Source organism: Anas acuta, chromosome 4, assembly GCF_963932015.1.
Source record: "Anas acuta chromosome 4, bAnaAcu1.1, whole genome shotgun sequence".
Taxonomy (NCBI): Eukaryota; Metazoa; Chordata; class Aves; order Anseriformes; family Anatidae; genus Anas; species Anas acuta.
In genome coordinates this window covers 7,691,603-7,711,142 of record NC_088982.1, presented here as the reverse complement: position 1 = coordinate 7,711,142, position 19,540 = coordinate 7,691,603, and the positions used below count along the sequence as shown (strand labels likewise).

Below are 19,540 nucleotides of genomic sequence, written 5' to 3'. Positions count from 1 at the left end.
GGAGGTGCCTCAGCCATGGCGCTGCCGGGGGCCGCGCTTGGCTCTCCCGCCAACACGCCCCGGGCCGGGCCCAACCATGGCGGCGGGGGGGACGGGGACGGAGCCGGGAGCGCCTTGAAGCCTCCCGTTCCTCCATCAACCACCGAGGAGCCCTCTTGGTTCTCGGTGAGGCTCGACGGCGGCCCGGCGGCCGCATTTTCCCCCTCTTCAGCCCTCCACACGCCCGTGTGTCCCCCCGGGGCGCCGCGGTGGAGGGGCCGGCGGGGAGGCGGGCTCGGCGCTGCGGCGGCGGGAGATGTGAAGCGGGGCCGGCTGCGCTCCCTGCCGCCCCACGCCATGGCTGCCCGGCAGCGGAGCCCTCACGGCGCCGAGACCGCCAGGTAGGAGCCATGGGGGAGCCCGGAGGTCCCCCTCGGCCATCTCCTTTCACCCCCTTCCTCTTCGCTTCCCTCCCTCGCTTCCCCCTCAGCGCGGCCGCCTCATGAGGGGGGCGCCGCCGCCGCCATGTTGCGAGCCGCCGGCCCCTCGCTGAGGGGTCGCCGCGTCGTTGCGGGGAGTCGTTCTTTTTTTATTATTATTTATTTTTAATAGAGGTGGAAATAACGGCTTTGTCTTGTCCGCCGGCAGCCCGCAGTCTGCTCCTCGGTGGTGCCAGGGGAGGAAGCGCGGCGCGGATGGGAAGCGGAGGCGGCAGAGCCAGGACGGCGGCGCGGCGAGGGAGGAGAGCTCCGGCAGGGCAGCCGACGGCAGGCTGGGCAGGTAGGTCCGGGGCTGCTCCCCTCGGGGAAAACCCTGCTGGAACACCGATAAGGGCAGCATCCAAATGCCTCCTGAGCACCGAGAGGTGTGGGGCACCTCTCCGGGATCACATCCCATGGTCTGAGTGTCCACACAGCAATGTGATGATCCTCCCCTGACACAGCTCAGTGCACAGTAAATAGGAGAGAATAATCTACTGTGGTGTCTTGGAGTTGCTCCTTGAGAAAGAAGGCTCTTTAACCTTTTAACCTCATCAGTGTGTATAAATATTTGAGGGGAGAGCATCAAGACAATAGAGCCATGCTCTTTTCAGTTGTGCCCAGCGACAGAGTGAGAGGCAACGGCCACAAACTGAAGCACAGGAGGTTCCAACTGAATACAAGGGGACGCTTCTTTCTTGTGAGGGTGACAGAGCGCTGGGACAGGCTGCCCAGAGAGCTTGTGTGGTCTCCTTCGTCGGAGATACTCAAAGCCTGCCTGGGTGCCATCCTGCACAATGTGCTCTAGGTGATCCTGCTCAGCAAGGGGGTTGGAGTAGATGATCTTTAGAAGTCCCTTCCAGCCTCGACCATTCTGTGATTAATTCTGATGATTTGCACTGTTTTTCTTTATTTTTTTATGCTTGTGCTTTATGCCTATTTACTGCTGTTTATCATGATGTGCTAACAGCATGAGCCAACCCATCTGTCCTTGTGGGTACAGGCTGTGCTTTCTGTTATGGTGTAAAAAAAAAAAAAAAAAAAAAAAAAAAAAAAAAGTTGGCTAATGAAACATGAAAGTCTGTGAAGTGATCTGCTCTTATTTTTTTTCTGAAGTCTTACTTCTGAGGATGCTACATTGTCCCAAAAAGTTGTTTCTAAACAAATGTAGGGGGACCCACTTCTGAGGTCAGTCACTGTTCATAGTGCTGACATTTGCCTTCCTTGCCATTTGCCTTCCTTACCATTTCCCCAGCACAGGAAGTGACAATTTAGTGAATGTATCTTATTTTATAGCGCTGTTTACATCTGAGCTATAAATACCAGGGTACCTTTTGTTCCTCTCATCAGTGGATGGGAGTTGCAGCATATAGCCCTGTTGATTGAACCTGGGCTTCTAATCCAGAATGAGATGGGTTGTACCCTAGAAGTACACGTCTTTGTTTGCTGATGGTAAGCCTAGAAGAGACTGATCAATGGATCAAAGGCTGATATAAAAAATAAATTACTAAATTAATTTCAGGAAGCATGCTTGAATTGTTTACTTTGGGACAGTCAGCAACGCACCATTTTCTTCCACGGGGGAGCAGTAATCAAATGGGATCTGCTTTTTCAGTTAGAGATGAACTTAAGTAAATGCTAGAAATCATTTTTGGATGAACAGATATTTGCAAGGTGACTTGTAACTTTTTTGAGTTGGCAACTGGAGTTCATCTAAAAAGGACTTCCAGCATGAATTTAACAAAAACATTAAAGTAGTGTAAGCCCATTTCTGAGCTGGGAGCAGAAAGGGATTTGGAGCTGGTTTTAGTGCAGATGGGTCAAATTCCCTGACTTCAAGAGACTTCTCTGGGCAGAACTTTTGTAACTCTCCAGAGAATTTCCAGATCTAATGAGAAAGCTCTGGTCCATGGGATGCGGTTTTGATTTTGTACTTTAGGAAGATAAATCATCAGGACAGGAGGTGGTCTGGAAAACATATTTAATAATCTGAATGTAGGCAGCTGTCAGCTGGGAAAGGTTATAAGCTTACTCCCTTTTAACAGTCCAAATCTGCTCGTGATGTTAATGGGCTGCAATGAAGTTGTTAAGTGCTGTTTGCAAGGTCAGAGCAAATCTCAGGTTACCAACTGAAAACTGAGTGTGTTTTTTAATGATCTGTACAATAAAATTACATGTTCTAACTTTTGTCTCTTATAGCTAACGAGTCTGCAATCATGAAAGTAAATATTTGATAAATTGTTTAGTGGAGTGAAAATACGGAAGTGAGTAAACGAGTGAAGACGATAATTCACATACCATATTCTGAAGGAAACCAACTTAAACTTACTGAAGTGTAGGCTAGGTAACTTGCTACAGTGGTTAGTTTCTACAGATACCTACCTAAACTTCTTAACAAAAACAAAACAAAACCAGACAACCTCGAAGTGGATCTATCAATTGTTTAGTTTTAAAATGCTGCCATTTGCACAGAAACATAGAAGATCTTCAGAATTGTCATTACTGTACATGAATATATCAAATAGCTACCGAGCTGTGAAGGGGGGAGATGGTAGGAGAGCGATGAAATACAATGAAGTAAATTCTTACTTTTTTTTTCTTCTTCAGCTTTACAACACCTGAAGGCCCTGGCCCCCTTTCCCGGTGTTCAAACTGGGCAGCTGCAGTGGAAGAAGATGAAATGAGAACCAACGTTAACAAGGAAATTGCAAGGTACCCATGGGTGTTTTAAGATGTGGAGAAAGGAGGGAAAATGGCAGTTTTCTTGTAGAATCTGTATTGACTTGTATTTTTAACTTAACTGTTGTAGTAAAACCAGACCAACCTTGGCCTTAGAGTCAGAGGTAGCAAGTTCTGCTTTAGGCTAGCTGTGGCTTAGGTCCTGTAGCAGTGACATAGTACACTGGAGAGTCACTAAACCTCTCCTTTTTGGACAAAACTTCTCCTGTGTCTCCAGATTTAAATGATCTCCTTTGAATATCCTTTTGATATTTACTGTTTTTGTGTATTTTTACCATGGGAAGGTTTTTTAGACAGAAGAGTTGAGAAGTGAAAGTTCTTGGAGCTCTGCTTTGTTGTTTTTGTTTTTTTTTGTTTGTTTTGTTTTTAGGGAAAAACTGAAGCAACTGTTCCATAGTGGGAAGGTACTTAGGTTGATTTATTTAAGGCTACTGTTTAACTGAGAAGTAAAATTAACTGTGAGCTGGGACATGCAGCCTTATCTGTTCTTTTTGTGTATATTCTTACTACTGACTTGAACTCTTACAGATACAGAAGAAAACTACTGATAAATGAGTTTTCAAGAGAAAGAAGGTCCTCTTCTGGAAGGTAGGTTTCTAACTTAGCTGACAAACAATAGGTTTGAATTTTCAAATGTTCTGTGTTGCTTCGGAAAACTAAGTAGTTCATCCAAGGTCTCCCCTGATACTGAAATTCAGTAACATTCTCAGCATCCATTTGAATTTTTTTAATGTTTCTTTTTAATTTTCGGCATACAAATTTGTTCTAGGTGTATCACTTATTTTCTGGTACCCCCATTTTATATTACTTTTTTCTTAGTTCTGATTCAAAGGAGTCCACTGCACCAGTAGAACTTGAGACGGATGAAGTGGTTTTGATGAGAAGACAAAAACAGATAAACTATGGAAAAAATACAATTGCGTACGATAGATACATTAAAGAAGTTCCTAGGTAAGTTGCTTGAGTTTCTGGAAAACTAAATGTATAAATAGAGGTCATATCTGTTCTTTGAAAGCATGTGAACATACTAAACTTGATATCTGAGGTATCTACATATGAAACTAAGACTTTTTTTTTTACCAGATAAGTGAAATGAACAAATTAAATGTGTCTTGGATTTTTGTTTATTTTACAACTACTCTGTACATGAGGAAATGTACACGTACATTTCCTTTCGAACTTCCTCATGCTGCAGAAATGAAAGTGTAAGTTCTTTTGCTGTGCTTGTCAGTTAGAGGAAATGAAACTGCTTTTTTTTGCAGCCAGTTTTCTCATTAGTAAACTGACAGACAAAATGGACTATGGTTTCTCTTATGGTTTGGATTATATGTTATATGCAGAAACTGCATAATTAAGTTTTCAGGTCTAACATTGACGTTTTTTTTCCCGCACTTGATGCAAAAATGGAAGAACTAAAATGTTCACATGTAGATGCCAGCCTTTCACTTGGGTATTGGAATTGTGCAGTAGTCTTTTTTGTTGGTGGTTTTTGTTTGTTAGTTTTTCCTCAGAAATCACTTAGAATTTACTGGGTTGTAATGAGCATGGGCAGCAGGCAATCTGTCTTAACTTTTACAGGTACCTGATATCTCTGTGTGAAAAGCATTAATAATTTTTTCATGTCTAATACAGATGCCATCGTATACCAGGAGTTCACCCCAGAACTCCAAATAAATTTAAGAAGTACAGCCGTAGGTCATGGGACCAACAAATAAAACTATGGAAAGTTGCACTGCATTCCTGGGATCCACCTACTGAAGAAGGATGTGATCTGCAAGAAATGTATGTATAGAATCTTAAAGAGAAATGTATATATTAAAAAAACACAACACCTTATGTTAAAAAAATAAAGCAGCATAGCTATTTGGGAGACAAGTCAGTGATTACTGAATGTTTTCCTTAGTTAGTTGTCCACAGTTAGTGTTCTTGAGAGCTACTCAGTTCCTTCTCAGAGTATGTAACAGCTTTCTGGACCTAATTGGTGAGACTGGACTTGTAAGGGCATATCTATATACCCCTCATTTCTTTTAATGTATTTCCACTGGATGAGATCAGAGTTCATGCTGCGGTGCTTTATAGAGGGAAGTATCACACCAGCAAGGCAGAATGTTCTTTCAGGGCAGTGTAAATTGATTAATCTGTGGTAGAAGCAGTGCTGGAGAATTCTGACAGATTTCATGAATACTTAGCTCAGAACAGAATGATGCAAATAGTTATTTTTCTCTACAGAAAGCAATAAAACTGGTCAGGGAATATCCAAAATAAAACTGTGGTATTACAGAATGAAGGGATGCAGACGTAACTAATTCCTCAGGAAACAGATTTGTGGTGACAGACCACTTGATCATCTCCCTTGGCACCCCCCCCAAACAATGGTGATGATCTTAAAATCAATATGGAGCAGTGGATCTAAAAAAGCAAGGGCTCACTTTAGCTTTCTTTTACTTGTAATCAACAAGAAGGGAGTTAAGTGGTATTTCATCCTGAAACCTGCAGTATCTGTTGGTGTTAAAATGAATGTTAGTCTGTCTTCAGATTCTAGCGTCCAGTTCTGTGTATTGTGGCTCTTAAATCTTGTGTGGAAAACAAAATGAAAACCTTGCCCAGGGAAATAAAAATTCTTTGCTCTTTCCGTAACTGTTGTTCTCTATATTGAGGCATTGCTTGAGCGTTGGGTTGTTTTAGTTGCAGTACTCGATCTCAAGGCTTTAACATAGTCTTCAGTCATTTTGGCTGTGTAAGTTAACCTGCTGTTCTGTTTTGTCTCAGCAGTTCTGTCACCTCTGTATAACCTCTGCAAGTCTCGTTGCTCTTGTTCTGACATTGCTTTCCGGTCTGCGCCCATGAACTACAATAAACCTCCTGTTAAAAAATGTAATTGGTTCTAAGGTGTATGCTTTTTAATTATTTTACAGTAGTCCTGTTGACCTTGGTGAGATGGAGACAGAATCCGTAGGAAGCCATTCTACAGAGTCTCAAACGAGCTGTCAAGATAATGATGTAAGAATGCCTGTCATTTGCATAAATATTTGTTTAGTAATTGGTCCATTAATTAGAATTGTGGCCAGAGTATCCTGAATACACAAGAAGCTCCACAGTCAGCTGTGTTTAGGGGCTGAGCAATTACTAAATTCAGACACATTCACAGTTGTAATCAATGTCTGTCTGTAGCCTGAATTTAGAGAATTGTAACTTAAATGTCATCTGAGATGATCACTTATCTAATTTTTCGTAGCTTGCAGAAGAGAATACACCTGTTCAAAACATGTCACTGGTGAACTGTGATGTAGAGAGGAAATGCTACTTTACCTTGCAATATCTGATTTTAAAACAGGAAACAATTGGTGTAGTTTTCTGGGCTTGAGTAGACATTTTGAAGGCTTTTTTTGTACCTAGAAAATATGTAGCACAGCTGAGCAAATCTTTTCTAAAGATTTACTAGTGCTTTTCTTGCTGTTAATACATATTTTGTGATGATTATTGATGCTGTATAACGTTTTGGTATATGCATACACTGATCCTTAAGATGTACATAAGAAACCTTAGAAAGTGGTTGAATGGCCTTCACTTAAATCTCTTCAGACTAGTCTAAGGTTTTTATATAACCTTTTAAAAAAAGTGTTTTTAAGTCTCTGTTACAGAGTTGTTTAAATGAACTGAAGAAGTTAAATGAATTATTGCATAAGCAAACCTGTATTTAACTTCTTATTTTTAACATTTTTTGTATTCCAGGATACCTGTTCTGGCACTCCCACCAAAGTTAGACACATTGACTATCAAGCAGAAGGTGAATTTGACTTGGAAGCATGTTTGAGTGAGCCACTTAAAGATTTCAATACTGTGAGTTAAACAGTCTTATGCAAATTGGTTTAGGGGAAATTTCTTTTAATTTTGAGAGGTTAGCTTGATTCATAAACTGGGTGTTTTCTACCTGATAATAGTAAGAAAGTTTAAGCAAAGTTAAAGACTGTTCTCTAAGTCAAGGTTGGTCTACATACTCTCTGGACCAAACTTATGTAAAAATAGAATTAAATTGTGTGACTTCTTTTTAACTTATGTCAGTTTTTTTTATAAAACCTTTCAATAGAAAAAAATAGCCCAAGGCAGTGCTATTCTCAAGTGATTATAAACAGTTCAGCGAGACCTTACAATTTATTTTGTTTGCACCATTGCATCCCTTATTTCAGTTGTCCACCTGCAGATCAAGAGCAAAATAGGGAAATGTTTTTCAGCGTCTGTATGTCATTTTGCTTTTCCATCTGTCTACAAAGATCCGTCTGGAAGTAATGCAGGCGGTAGCTGAAGCATACTGCTGATTAGTATTAGCACACTTGTCTGTTGCAGTCACTAAAGTTTAAACTGCCTTACCTTTTAAAAATGAAAAAAAAGATTATTTTTATTTGCAAAAATGTTTCTGAAACAATTGGAGAAGAATTACTCAAGAAATTAGTCGATATTGTAAAGACTAGGTAGCAGTAATATTGTTTTAAGAAGCAGTAGCATGAATTTGAGAATTGTAAATATTAATGAGTTGTTTGTTAATACAGTCAAGAAAACAAAATGTTTAGGGAAAATAATTGATGCTTTTTAATTTGCCAATTTTAAATGTAAAACTTGTAAATGATAACACTGTACAGACTTTCTGCTGAAAGCAGTTAATGTTTCTATTGCTTTTGTATGGGATGTTGCTGGAAAATAAATGGATGTGCATTTCTTTATGACTCTTCAACTTCATTTCCTACTGTGGATAACAACTTCATTTGTTAATAACTTCATAACAACTAATCAACTTCATTTATTCTGTGGATAACAAAATGCAGAGAAAATACTGAAAGCCATACATCTGAGACTGATATTAATAATAAGCTAGAGTATTATATGGGTTTTAGCAATGTCCTCTGACTTTGAGAAAGACCTAGAATCTGTTTGTATGCAGGCCACTGTGGTGAATTTCAGACTGGTTTGTAATGGGTGAGCCTTTTGCAGTCTCCTTCAAAGCAGTTTAGTTTAGTAGGTATCTATGAGCTGGTTACTAGGCTGTGTTCTCTGGAACTTCTTCTGGAAAAACTAGGTGGACAGTTAAAGCTCTGTTAACAAGATCTCACCTGATTTGATCTCTAACATGGAATTTCTGGGTGTTGGTGTTCTGTACATGCTAGCTAAATGGCCTTTAAACTAGAGTTCAGTAACAGTTCTGAATGTCAAGGTATGATTCTAACTTGGGTGGTAGGGCTGACAGGCAAGTCCACATGAAGCTCCTTGGGAACACCATTTCAAATCACGACTATCTGCTGTTGGGTATTCTGTGTTGTTTTTTTTTTTTTTAATGGTTAGTGCATCTAATTTCCATCAACCACTTAATGTAGTTCTGCCATTGTGCCACTTACTGTTGGCAACTGGTGGTACTAAATGTTTTCGTGAGTTTTTTTGTTTGCTTCAATTTTAAATGTTTTGAAGATTTGTAATGAGTCACATGCAGTCAGGAACAAAGCTACTCGTATCGTAAATAAGAAACCGATAGTACACACTTCAGCATTGGTCAAGAATAAAGTATTAATGTTAAATGAGGTGGTGTCTTTACCCAATGTGAACTAGTACAGCAGGATTTCTCTAGAGAACTACATACGTGTATTGCAGAGCTGCAAATTAATACTTCGTTTCATCTTGATTCTGTATTCATAAACCTGAAGTGCTTGATTCTGCAAACTGTAGGGTGGTAGTTGCCACTGAGCTGTTGTCTCAATTTCCATGTGTTCAGGACATGCCAGGTGCTTCTTCTGCTTTTACACTTGCTGTAGCAAGTAGAAATAGTCAAGCTGTCTACTTTGCTGTTGTTTTACTGAAAGGAGTATGTGAGGAATTAGATGATCAGTGAATTGGCTTTTCTCCATGTTATTCATAATGCCATGCTCTATCTAAACTTCCCACAAAGAGCATGGCAAAACTTGTCAAGGTGTTGTGGTTTAACCTGGCCCAGCCTGGGCCAGCTGCTCTGGCTGTATCCCCTCCCAGTCCCTGATGTGCCCTGTTGAGGCAGCACAAGAAGCTGAAAAGTCTTTGACTCAGTGTAAGCAAGCACTGCTCTGCAACGACTAGAACATTGGTGTGTTATCAGCATTATTCTCATCCTAAATCCAAATCACAGCACCATAGCAGCTACTAGGAAAAAATTAACTATCCCAGCTGAAACGAGGACACAAAGTTATACCAATGCTGTTCGGGTCGTTTTGAATAATTAAGCCCAGAGATGCTAGCAGATATATGCAACCTGGTCTCCTGGGTAAAATGGGTCACACAATATCACCTTAATCCTGTAGTAAGTAATTTTAAGCCTCTTGTGGAGAATCAGGATAAGGCAGTGTTGGAGTCAAGAGAAGTAACTCGACTTTTTAAAGGGGGATGTTAGATTTAACACCTGATTTAACATTCATAGGCAGCTAAGCATCACACAGCTGCTCACTCACTCCCCCCAGTGGAATGAGGGAGAGAATCAGAAATGTAAAAGAGAAAACTCGTGGGCTGAGTTTTTACAGCCTTTTAAAAAGGCTGTTTAATAAGTAAAGCAAAAGGTGCGTGCTGAAAGATTCAGGCCTGGGGGAAAGAGGGTAAAACTTCACGAAGAAATGTAGTGGAACCGTAGAGTAAGAAGATATTAGGCAAAGAGTGGAGACTGCTTTTCTGTTATAACAAAATGTATAACAAATATTTCTCAAGCATCTTGGGACACTAAAGTTCCTACAGAGTAACTTCTCAGGGGTTTATCTGTAAGCTTAGATAATTTATTTCTCCTGGCCTGCTTAAAAGCAACCCTTATGTGCAGGTCTGGGGCGTTCAGCATGCATTCTTACCCAAGCACTGATACCTGTTGGTAAACCATTTCAGCTTAGAAATCTTTCTAGCTGTACTATGATCAGTGTCTGCTTGTGAAACAGGCTCAGATTCTGAGTTTGTTCTGAAGCAATTGGGCATCCATGGCATTGTTTTTAACCCTATGAGTTATTCCCCTTCACTTCAGCTATTTAGAGAACTTAGTGTTTATGGATTGCATCTAGGTAGGGGTTTAAAGAGAGCACCTATGTTTTCTGGGATGGGATGTTTTTTCAAAAATGAGAAACAGGATTATTATTATTATTATTATTTATTATTATTTATTTATTTATTTTGTTCATTGAGTGCAAAATTGAATAAATCTTAGAATGATATGGGTTGGAAGGGACCTTAAAGCCTGTCTAATTCCACCCCCTGCCATGGGCAGGGACACCTCCCACCAGCCCAGGCTGCCCAAAGCCCCATCCAGCCTGGCCTTGGGCACCTCCAGGGATGGGGCACCCACAGCTCCTCTGGGCAGCCTGTTCAGTGCCTCACCACCCTCAGAGTAAATAATTTCTTCCTAGTATCTAATCTAAATCTACCCTATCTTAGTTTAAAGCCACTACCCCTTGTCCAGTCACTGCACCCCCTGACAAAGAGTCCCTCCCCAGTTTTCCTGCAGCCCCCTTTAGGCACTGGCAGGCTGCTGTAAGGTCTCCCTGGAGCCTTCTCTTCTCCAGGCTGAACAACCCCAGCTCCCTCAGCCTGTCTTCCCAGGAGAGGTGCTCCAGCCCCTTGATCATCTTCATGGCCTCCCCTGGACTCATTCAAATAGATCCACATCTTTGTCCTGGGTGCCCTAGAGCTGGGTGCAGGGCTCCAGGTGGGGTCTCACCAGAGCAGAGCAGAAGGGGACAATCCCCTCTCTTCCCTGCTGCCCATGCTGCTGCTGGTGCAGCCCAGGACACAGCTGGCTTTCTGGGCTGCAGGTGCTCATTGCTGGCTCACGTTGAGCTCATCAACCAGCACCCCCAGGGCCTTCTCAGGGCTGCTCTCAATGAAGTCCTCTGGTGGTTAAATGTGGGATAACATCATTTGGATAGGTTAATGTCTAGTTAATAGAATATTATAGAAGAATAACTTTTTTTTTCAATTGTGCATGATTGCATACGGTGGAGTTTGCTTCAGATGGAGAACTGGTGAGTCAAACAGTGGAATTAATAGGTTAAAGCCCTTTAAAAATGCACAGGTTGTTATGTGGGCAGCAGAACCTGTCAGCCTTGCTTTTTATAGATTTGAGCCTTCTGTTTTATGTTTCTTTTACTCCCATCAGAGCAAGAGCCTTGTGTCCTCTTTCAGCATCCCTCAAACCGTGCCTAGCTAACTGACAGTAGTCTTGGCTCTGGCTAATTCAAAACTCCACCTTTTTTGACTTTGGTAACGTGCTGAGCACGTCGGAGCTAAGCTGTGCCAACTCTTCCTTCACTTGTGCATTAACTGGGCCTTCCTTCATTACTTAGCCAGTGTCACATAAAGCTTACAGGAAGGTATGTACCCTTTTGTTAAATACAGAGGAAAATGGAAAGCTAGTTTAAAAATTAGAAAGGGTGGGACAGATGTTCTGAAAAAGACTTGACAATGCAATGATTTAAGCCTCTTTAAGGAAGCCAAGCTAAAGCCAGCTTTGTTCCATGAATCCATTTTTAAGTCAAAAATACCCATTCAAACAACATTTTGTTCATGCGTGTATTTACTAAAGTTATTTTCAGGATTATCTGCTTTGTTGTGTTGCTAATGCACAGAAGATCCCTGGTACAAAGGCAAGGTTTTTGTAATTACATTTGAATGTGGATCCGTGGGGAAGTCTACTGGGGGCTTTTTTTTTAATCAAAACTGGATTGGTAAAAGAGCTCTTTTGAAAGAAATTTGAACTTAGTGGAAGTTCTCATTCTCTGGTTTCCTTCTATATGGTGTCTCAAAACGTGAGAAGATTGGTTAATAACTATTTGGGAATTCCTTCCTGAGAGCTTCATGACAAATAGGGATAATTTTGGTGAAATACTGCATGACTGGCAAAGAGACTGAAGTTACTTTGGGAAGGGTCAAAATCTGTTTTAGTTTCAAAAAACCCAGTGTAGTTAGGAAGTGGGATATGTAAGAAATCAGGAGAGAAGGCAGTATTGCAGGGCAGAATTTATTCAATACATTTGGTATTTAATTTTGCAGCATCCACCACCTAAATACAAGATGTGCAAGGAATTGAGGTCCAGCATCTGTCACTTCACTGGATTTTTGGATTCCCAATGCTAGTTTCTTCTCGGAGTTTGCCACTTACCTCCCTTGGATAGTGTTGAAACACAATAGGAAACGAATTTATCCCCAAGATGCTGATTCATACACTTGAGAAATAAGTTTTAAGTGGAACCCTGGAACTTCCTTCATGGGTTAAACCGGGGTTCAGCTGTCTGCGCTGGGAGCTTGCTTTCTATTCAAGTTCCCATTGAGAGAGTTCCTGGGAGGTACTGAAAAGGCCCTAATTATTAGTAAAAACAATGTTCCCTTTTGTGTCCCGTTAGAAAGGGGCTATTCCATTTCTTCTGAAAAATGCTTTGTTTTCAGAAATATGAGTGCAATATAGAGATGAAGATTTGTGTCTGTTCTTTCAAGCAGCTTTCATGTGCTGGAATCAAAGTAACTTTGCAATACTGCAGAGGGCAGTAAAAGTGCATGTTTAATTACATGCACACAAAAGAAATCTCCGAGTTGCTTTACATTTGTTGTAAATGCTAGGAATCTAATTATACTTACTGATTCTGACCTTAGGAGCAACCCATAGTTCCAATAAAATCCCTTCAAGTCTGTCATCTTTCACTGTTCTTTCCATTTCCAGTTTCACTTGATCTTAAGCCCATTATTACAGGGAATGGAGGATAATAGAAACTTAACAGCAGACAGGGAGAAAAAAAATGGACCTGGGGAGGGGAGAAAGTCCTCCTGACAGATAGCACTAGCCTGCTTGCATTTAAAATCCCTAGTGCTATACAGTGGAAGTATCTAAAAATGCTTATTTAATTTGCTTTATAAAGACATTTTTTTCATATGCAAAGAATAAAGGAAACTTTTTTTTTTCCCCTCAGGGTTTTAAATTTCCCAAAGAAGACTCCTTTTAGGATTTTGTCCACGGTTAATTGTTTTCAGAACCTTTCCGAGCATTGAATTCATTTTCTTTGACATAATCGTTTAGACTGTGTTAGTCTCATATCTACCAGATCATTAGTGCTCTAAAAGCATTGCTGTATGAATTAAAAATTATACGCTGTAGTTGCAGAGTTGGCTGTAAAATCAAAGTAGGAAATTAGCAGCAACTGAAAAGACTACGTTGGTAAGGTTACCATGTACAATGCATAGAGGAAAGAAGTTAAAAAAGTGTCAGTACAATCTAGAGACTGCTCAAAGCCTGAATTGTTGAGCATTGTATGCAAGGTGGTGGCAAAGCCAGCACCGGTAAATGTATAAGTAAATAAAATGATGGTAAATAAAATGATGTTCTGGTGGTCCCCTGTCCCTGAGCAGAGGCAGTATTCCTTACCTGCAATGAAAAAGAAGGAGGAAGAACTTCAAGCTAGCCGGGCTGCTCTGGAAGCAAATTCAGGCTTCAGTATGCAACTAGAATTTCTGGGACAATATGCTCCAAAGAAAAGACCAGCAAGGAAATACACACTGCTGATTAACAGGCAATGCCCTGGCAACAGTTAATGCATTTGATACCAACTCTATTAAACTGTCAATTTACCAGAAAATTTATTAATTTTCTTTCTCTGGCGTTTGACCATAAAACTCTTGATTTTCTCTTTTTAGAGAGCACTGATAGGACAAACCAACAATCTTTATGTTAGACCAAGTATGGCACGAAGCATAAAGTATGGATGTGAGGCTTTACCTGACTTAGAATCTATTTTTTGTGGCATTATTCAGAATATGACTTTCTCAGATTTTCATCCCAATAGTAAATAGATATTGTATTGGGATGAATTTATACATGTATATATAATAAATATGTATGTGTGTATACATATATTATTATATATATATGTATATATATGCACATCTGCTGAAATGTTAACGTAAGTCCTTCCAATATTAATGGATTATTTTTCTGAATAATAATCATGCCATAGATTAAGCAAGGCCTGTGGCAATTTTTATTATTGGGAACTAGAGATAGAATGGCTGAACGGAACTACAGGTTTTGCAAATCTTAATCTGGGGTGGAAAACAGCTTTATTCAAATAGGCGGTGAGCACTTCAGCTAGGTCTTTAGCAAGTGTCTAGAACTGGGTAGGGATGGGCTTCTTGTGAAAGATTTCTGTATGTTGAACTTTTGTTTTTAAACAAAAAAAAATGGGGAAAGCAAAGACATCACCCTGGAAAATTCAGATTCAGATCCTTGCTTCTTCACAACTGCCTGATGTGGAGGAGGCAGAGGAAGGACTGTTGCATCCCTGCAGACTCTTAATTATTCTCCAGCTAGGGCCCCAGCTCTCCTCGTGGTCAGAAAATACTCCCAAAGAACCTTCATATACAAATATCAGCAAAGACATTCCTTCCAAAAATTCCCAAACAAGTATAACGTGAACTTTTAAGCGTAGATACAGGTAGCAGGGAGTAAGGCATGCCGTGTCTCCCAGCACCAGTCTGTGACACTAAAATCCTAAGTAGAATTTAAGCCCTTCGTTGGAACTCAGCATAAAGATTTTTTTCACATTAGTACAGAACTTTAAAATCTGTTGTCCAAAAAGATAATTCAACTCCACATGGATTCCTTAGAACACAGAGACCTGAAAATGTGACTTCTTCCATCGAAGGATGCAGTTTTCTTGCTTTCGTTGCCTCTCTTGGTTTGGTTTTGATGCATTCATAAGGAAAAACAAATGAATTTGGTAAAGATGTGTTTTACAAATTAAGATGGGTATAGATGGGGAGAAACACATTCTTGCTGGTAGAGTGAGCGTGTCAGACTCATAACAGCAAAACAGCCCCTCTGAACTTGGGCTGTTGTAAATCAACTAATAGTAAGTTAAAGCCCAGAGCAGTGTTTTGCTTTCAGGCTCTTCTTGCTGAGAGTTCTGCTTTTCACAGGGATGCAGATGAAAAAGGGATGATCCCTTTAAGAGCTTGATAGGTTAAGTCAGGAAATTCATATCTCGCACACCAGGCAAAAATATGCCAGCAACTGCTGGGAAAATGACAACTGCAGTGTCTGATCGCTTGTCAAATCAATGAGGCTTTTCTCTCCTTTTGGTGAGAATTTATTTGCAGGGGTTGGTGAGCTGAGAAAATAAGATTCCTGACCTAATGGTCACCCCCATTGGTATCTCATTGTGGAAAATACTCTCTGCTGCAGTCCATTCAAGTGATTGGCAATGACAGCTTGGATGGATATTGTCAGTTGACAGGGCTTTGCACTCTTTCTGTTTTAAAAATGATGCGAAAGATCCCTTCCCCAGCGTGCAGTGCCACAAGTCGAGTTTATGAATGAATGGATGAATGCATGCTTCTCCCCTGTCATCTGCGACAAAAAAAAAAATAAAAAATATTCCGATCCCATCCCCGAAATGATATGCTAAGTAAATTCACACACTTGCGTTTAACGCTCAAGTGGTGCCTGAAGGCAAGCTGAGCAAGTCCTCCCAAACGCCACGGCTGTATTTTTCTGTAGTCATTAGGAATTTCATGGAAAATGTAAAACTGCCCAGTTGATATGGAAAAGCTCCATGAAAAATGTGAAATTCCAGCGTTTCCAGCAAGGTTTTGCTGACAGCTCATGCATGGCGAATAGCCTGAAAGACATGCATGCAATTAAGGGACCCATCTAGCCGGGCTGCAGAGAACAAGGCAGGCGGGGGGGATGTGGCCTTTGCTAGGGCCAGCTGGTGTCTGCTCCTGGGCTCTCCGAGGGCACCAGACCATTGAGAGAAGTGGGGCGAAAGGGGGAAAAAAAAAAAAAAAAGAGAAAACACAAGCTTCAGAGAAAATGAACCAAGTCTATCGGAGAAAATCCCGAAGCTCCTAGGTAACACTTTCCCTCCCCACGCCTCCCCCTTTCTGGAGGCTGTCAGATGCAGCTCGGAGCCTGACAGAAGTGGCTGGGTTTTGCAGCCCCGGTGGTAATGATGCAAATATCAAGGGCGCAGAGATAGCGGGGAACTTAGCCAGGGAGCCAGGTGCTAGGTTATGAAGATGAGAATGGTTTGGAAGGGAGGGTATTTAAACATCACTCTGTAATCATGTCAGGCGTGTAAACCAGCGCTTGCTGGAGATGCTAGGGGTTGAGGAGAGACTTTTGCTCTGTATCTGGGTTTCTCTGTGACATTTCTGAATGGTTTAGCCCTTTATTGAATATGTTATTGAACAGGGAGGCTAAAACCAAAAAGAGAACTGCAAAACTTCTCCTGCCCCACTCCATCTCCCTGTTCCCATTGCCATACAGCAGCGTAACGCTGCAGGTAGCGGGTTTCTTGTTGTGCCACGTGCTCCTTTATCTGCGAACCTGCAGCCTGCTGACACCAGCCTGGCCCCGTAGCACTCTTGTTTTGTGCCCTTACTGATTGAACCTGTATTAGCAGGAGCAGGTTGAACTCTTCAAGCTAGGGACTGCAGGTTGGCAGAACAAGAACAAAGCGCTGAAGGAAAGGGAACTGCCCTACAGCGTGTTTGTCCTTAAAACATCCCCGAAAGCTGTGTGCTGCCATCATTCCTCCTGAGACGGGGCAGGCAGGGAGGTGTGGTACGGGCATGCTGAAGCTACCAGGGGTCTCCTCTCTTGGACAAGTTGTTCAGCACAGTACCACACCAAATCACCTGGATCTGAAGCGATTTGGTCCCACAGGTAGCTCTACATCCCCGATTTCTGATGTCGCCTTTAGCTGTGGTGTCTGCCCTGCACTCTGCACTGTGGAGGCTGGGATTCAGTGGTGCGCCCATCATGCACAACATAAGGGATGCACGGGCACCTAAAGGAATTGGGAAAGGACAATACCCTGACTTATTTTCCTCATTTAGGGGCCTTTGTGCAGTTTTATCCCAAAGCAGGTAGGGCTCATTCTTAACTTTTTTGCTTGCAGTGTTTAGGAAATACCTCCTATGTGCAATGTTTGGGAGAGAAGGTGGGAAGATGAGAGCACAAGAAAGGGTGAAAATGCAGCATCTGTTGATGTTGTGTATGAATGCAGAGCAGAGGTACACCGTGCAGAGGGGAGAGAGGACTTCAGGAGAGGCTGGCTGTGGAAACATGAGTCCTACGCTGCTTCTGAAGCATATTTAATAAAGGTCAGTAAAACCACACAGCCTCTGCAATATCACAGCAAAATAGGCTCGGATAGTTGCCCTCTCACAGCTGCAGCATCAAAGGAGGTACATTTAAATGTTTTGTTTGGACTCTTCCCGCTTCCCCCTCCCTCCCCAAATCCGCGAGCACTCACTCCCACGCACAGGGAATATATAAACCCCTCGGCAAGAGCGTGAGGGTCCTGTCGCGTGAGCTTTGCCATTGCAAAGAGAGGAGGTAAGAAGCTTTCGCTGTACTCCAGGTCACTTTCATCTCCATCCGAACAAAACTGTTTACTCATTGACTTAACCGACTTTTTCCAGAAAGGCTTGGGCATCCTGTGTGCGGTGCTTTGTTTGCCGAGCTCTGTTTGCTTTACAAGCAGCACAGGGAAAATGGAAGCCAAGGGGACCCCTTGTAAGACCCCGCTGGCTAAGACTGCAGTTCGGCATTTATCCCCGTCCTCATTTTTTCAGTCATTTACTTCCACCCCTTCTGTATTTTAGCTCTGCTGCTGTTTGTGTTCTTTTAACGAGGGGATCTTGTGTGACCTGAGCATGACAACCAGCGACGTGAGAGGGCAGGGTCCAGAGGAGCAGAGCACTTTGTAACACTAGGACAGAAATTACAAGCCATACCAGGTATTGCTAGTAAAAAATAATAATTGTACAGGGTACGTGACAGCTATTTAAGGACAAGATGCTGGCTGCTGGAGAGGTCCTTGGGGAAGAAAGCAAATCCAGACTTACAGCCCCTTCTCCTTTGACAGCAGTTTCTCAATTAATGCATTTGCCTTATGTTGTGGCTAGTTTGCAAGTGATATAATGTGGCATGTTTGCTAGGTTTGTATATTGCCTAGCGGGGCGTAGCGTGCCTGTATTAGTGTCACGTTCCTCACATTTTGGGAGGTGATCTTTTTTTTTTTATCACTGTGGGTATGTAGGGCTCTGGTTCACTGTAGAATTGGCTGAAATTCTAGGTATTGTCCAGGACTTGAGCGTTTTCACATATAAAAGCCTTTACTTAGAGCAAGGTGGTGGTTTATATGAGTCAGCTGGGCCATTATCAGGGTTTGGCTGGGGATTAGTGCTTTTATCAGCTGAATGTTTCATATTGATAAACAACTCGGTGCTAGTCTGTAGTGTTCTCATTTTGCCCGTGGAAGACAAGCAGGCTTCAAAGGGCAAACTTCATTATTCCTAAAGAAAAAATACATCTCCATAGTTCAATACTATTAATATTGCTTAAATATGTGGGGAAAAGGCAGAATGTTACCAACCAGGGCCAACTGGTGAGAACAGACGTGCTTCCCTTCATCGTTTACACATGCCTGACTGGAATAGCTCCACACAAGGCTAGTCTGGAGTAAAGGTTCTTTCATTCTGTAGACAAAAATAATTGTTCTCAGATAAAGTCTCTTATATCCTGGGACAGAGCCTAGATTCTTCTACAAAAAAAGGCGGTTTTGCTGTTGCAAATAGCAACGGCCCCAAATAGATCCGTCGAGAACCAGTTGCACCAGCCAAGCCCTCTTGCCTTGATTAGTGGGCAGAATGTGGGTGAAACGATAAGGAGCGCATGGCAAACTGCAAGTAAAAACGATGCTTTGTTCTCTCATTCAGATTCTGTAATTCACTTTGCTTTCTGCATATGCGCTGCCGTCTTTTCAGGGGAAAAAAATATTCTCCTCCCCTTAAAATGCTGGTGGTCACTCGACCATGGTGAATGTACTTGAATCTTGAGATTTATGATCCCAATCCTGTTATCTGCAGTGTCAGGATGATTATCCCAGCAGCCCTACGGGATCAACCTAAAAATTGTTGGGCAAGAAAATTATTTGTCAGGAATTACGGCAAGAAGATGATTTGTTCTGAATGTGAAACAGACGTAGTTATTTGCAGCTGCTCTGGCTGTCCCCCCCTCTTTCCCATGCTGTCCAAACGAGATGAGATACAGGTTCTTGCTTCTTCTGTCAGCATTTGTAGCCTGTTTATATTCTCACTTGTTTTCTTTATTTCACATCTGTGAATGTGCAATAACTGCGCCACATGTTAAATATGATTTAAATCCATTTTATCTTCTGTGTCCAAGGGTTTGCTCTCTTGTATTTGGGTGGCTGTATTTAACGGAGCAAACATAAAATACCGAGAGGTCCGTTGTGTGTAGAAATCTGAAGAAAAGTGTCTCTTCACCTTCAAAGGCTAAC

General features: G+C 41.7%; 1 protein-coding gene across 4 annotated transcripts; it reads left to right on the top strand.

Annotated features, from left to right (window-relative positions):
- SLBP (stem-loop histone mRNA binding protein) lies at positions 1-17,200 on the top strand. 4 transcript variants are annotated; one of them, XM_068679668.1, is made up of 9 exons: positions 1-380; positions 628-759; positions 3,066-3,170; positions 3,726-3,785; positions 4,017-4,148; positions 4,830-4,979; positions 6,113-6,197; positions 6,930-7,037; positions 17,132-17,200. In XM_068679668.1, the coding sequence occupies exons 1-9, from the start codon at positions 16-18 to the stop codon at positions 17,183-17,185; spliced, it is 1,191 nt and encodes a 396-aa protein (XP_068535769.1). In that variant the 5' UTR covers positions 1-15; the 3' UTR covers positions 17,186-17,200. The 4 variants fall into 4 exon arrangements, with proteins under 4 accessions (XP_068535769.1, XP_068535767.1, XP_068535768.1 ...); XM_068679666.1 differs by having other exon boundaries at positions 592-759; XM_068679667.1 differs by lacking the exon at positions 17,132-17,200 and adding an exon at positions 7,385-7,915 and having other exon boundaries at positions 592-759.
- Positions 17,201-19,540: the final 2,340 nt, after the last annotated feature.

Excerpts from the sequence above, each read along its gene's own strand:
- SLBP (XM_068679666.1), top strand. The coding sequence starts at position 16 with ATGGCGCTGCCGGGGGCCGCGCTTGGCTCTCCCGCCAACACGCCCCGG. Across the intron at positions 760-3,065 it reads GCCGACGGCAGGCTGGGCAG|CTTTACAACACCTGAAGGCC; the intron begins GTAGGTCCGGGG and ends TTTCTTCTTCAG. Across the intron at positions 7,038-17,131 it reads CACTTAAAGATTTCAATACT|TGTTTAGGAAATACCTCCTA; the intron begins GTGAGTTAAACA and ends TTTTGCTTGCAG.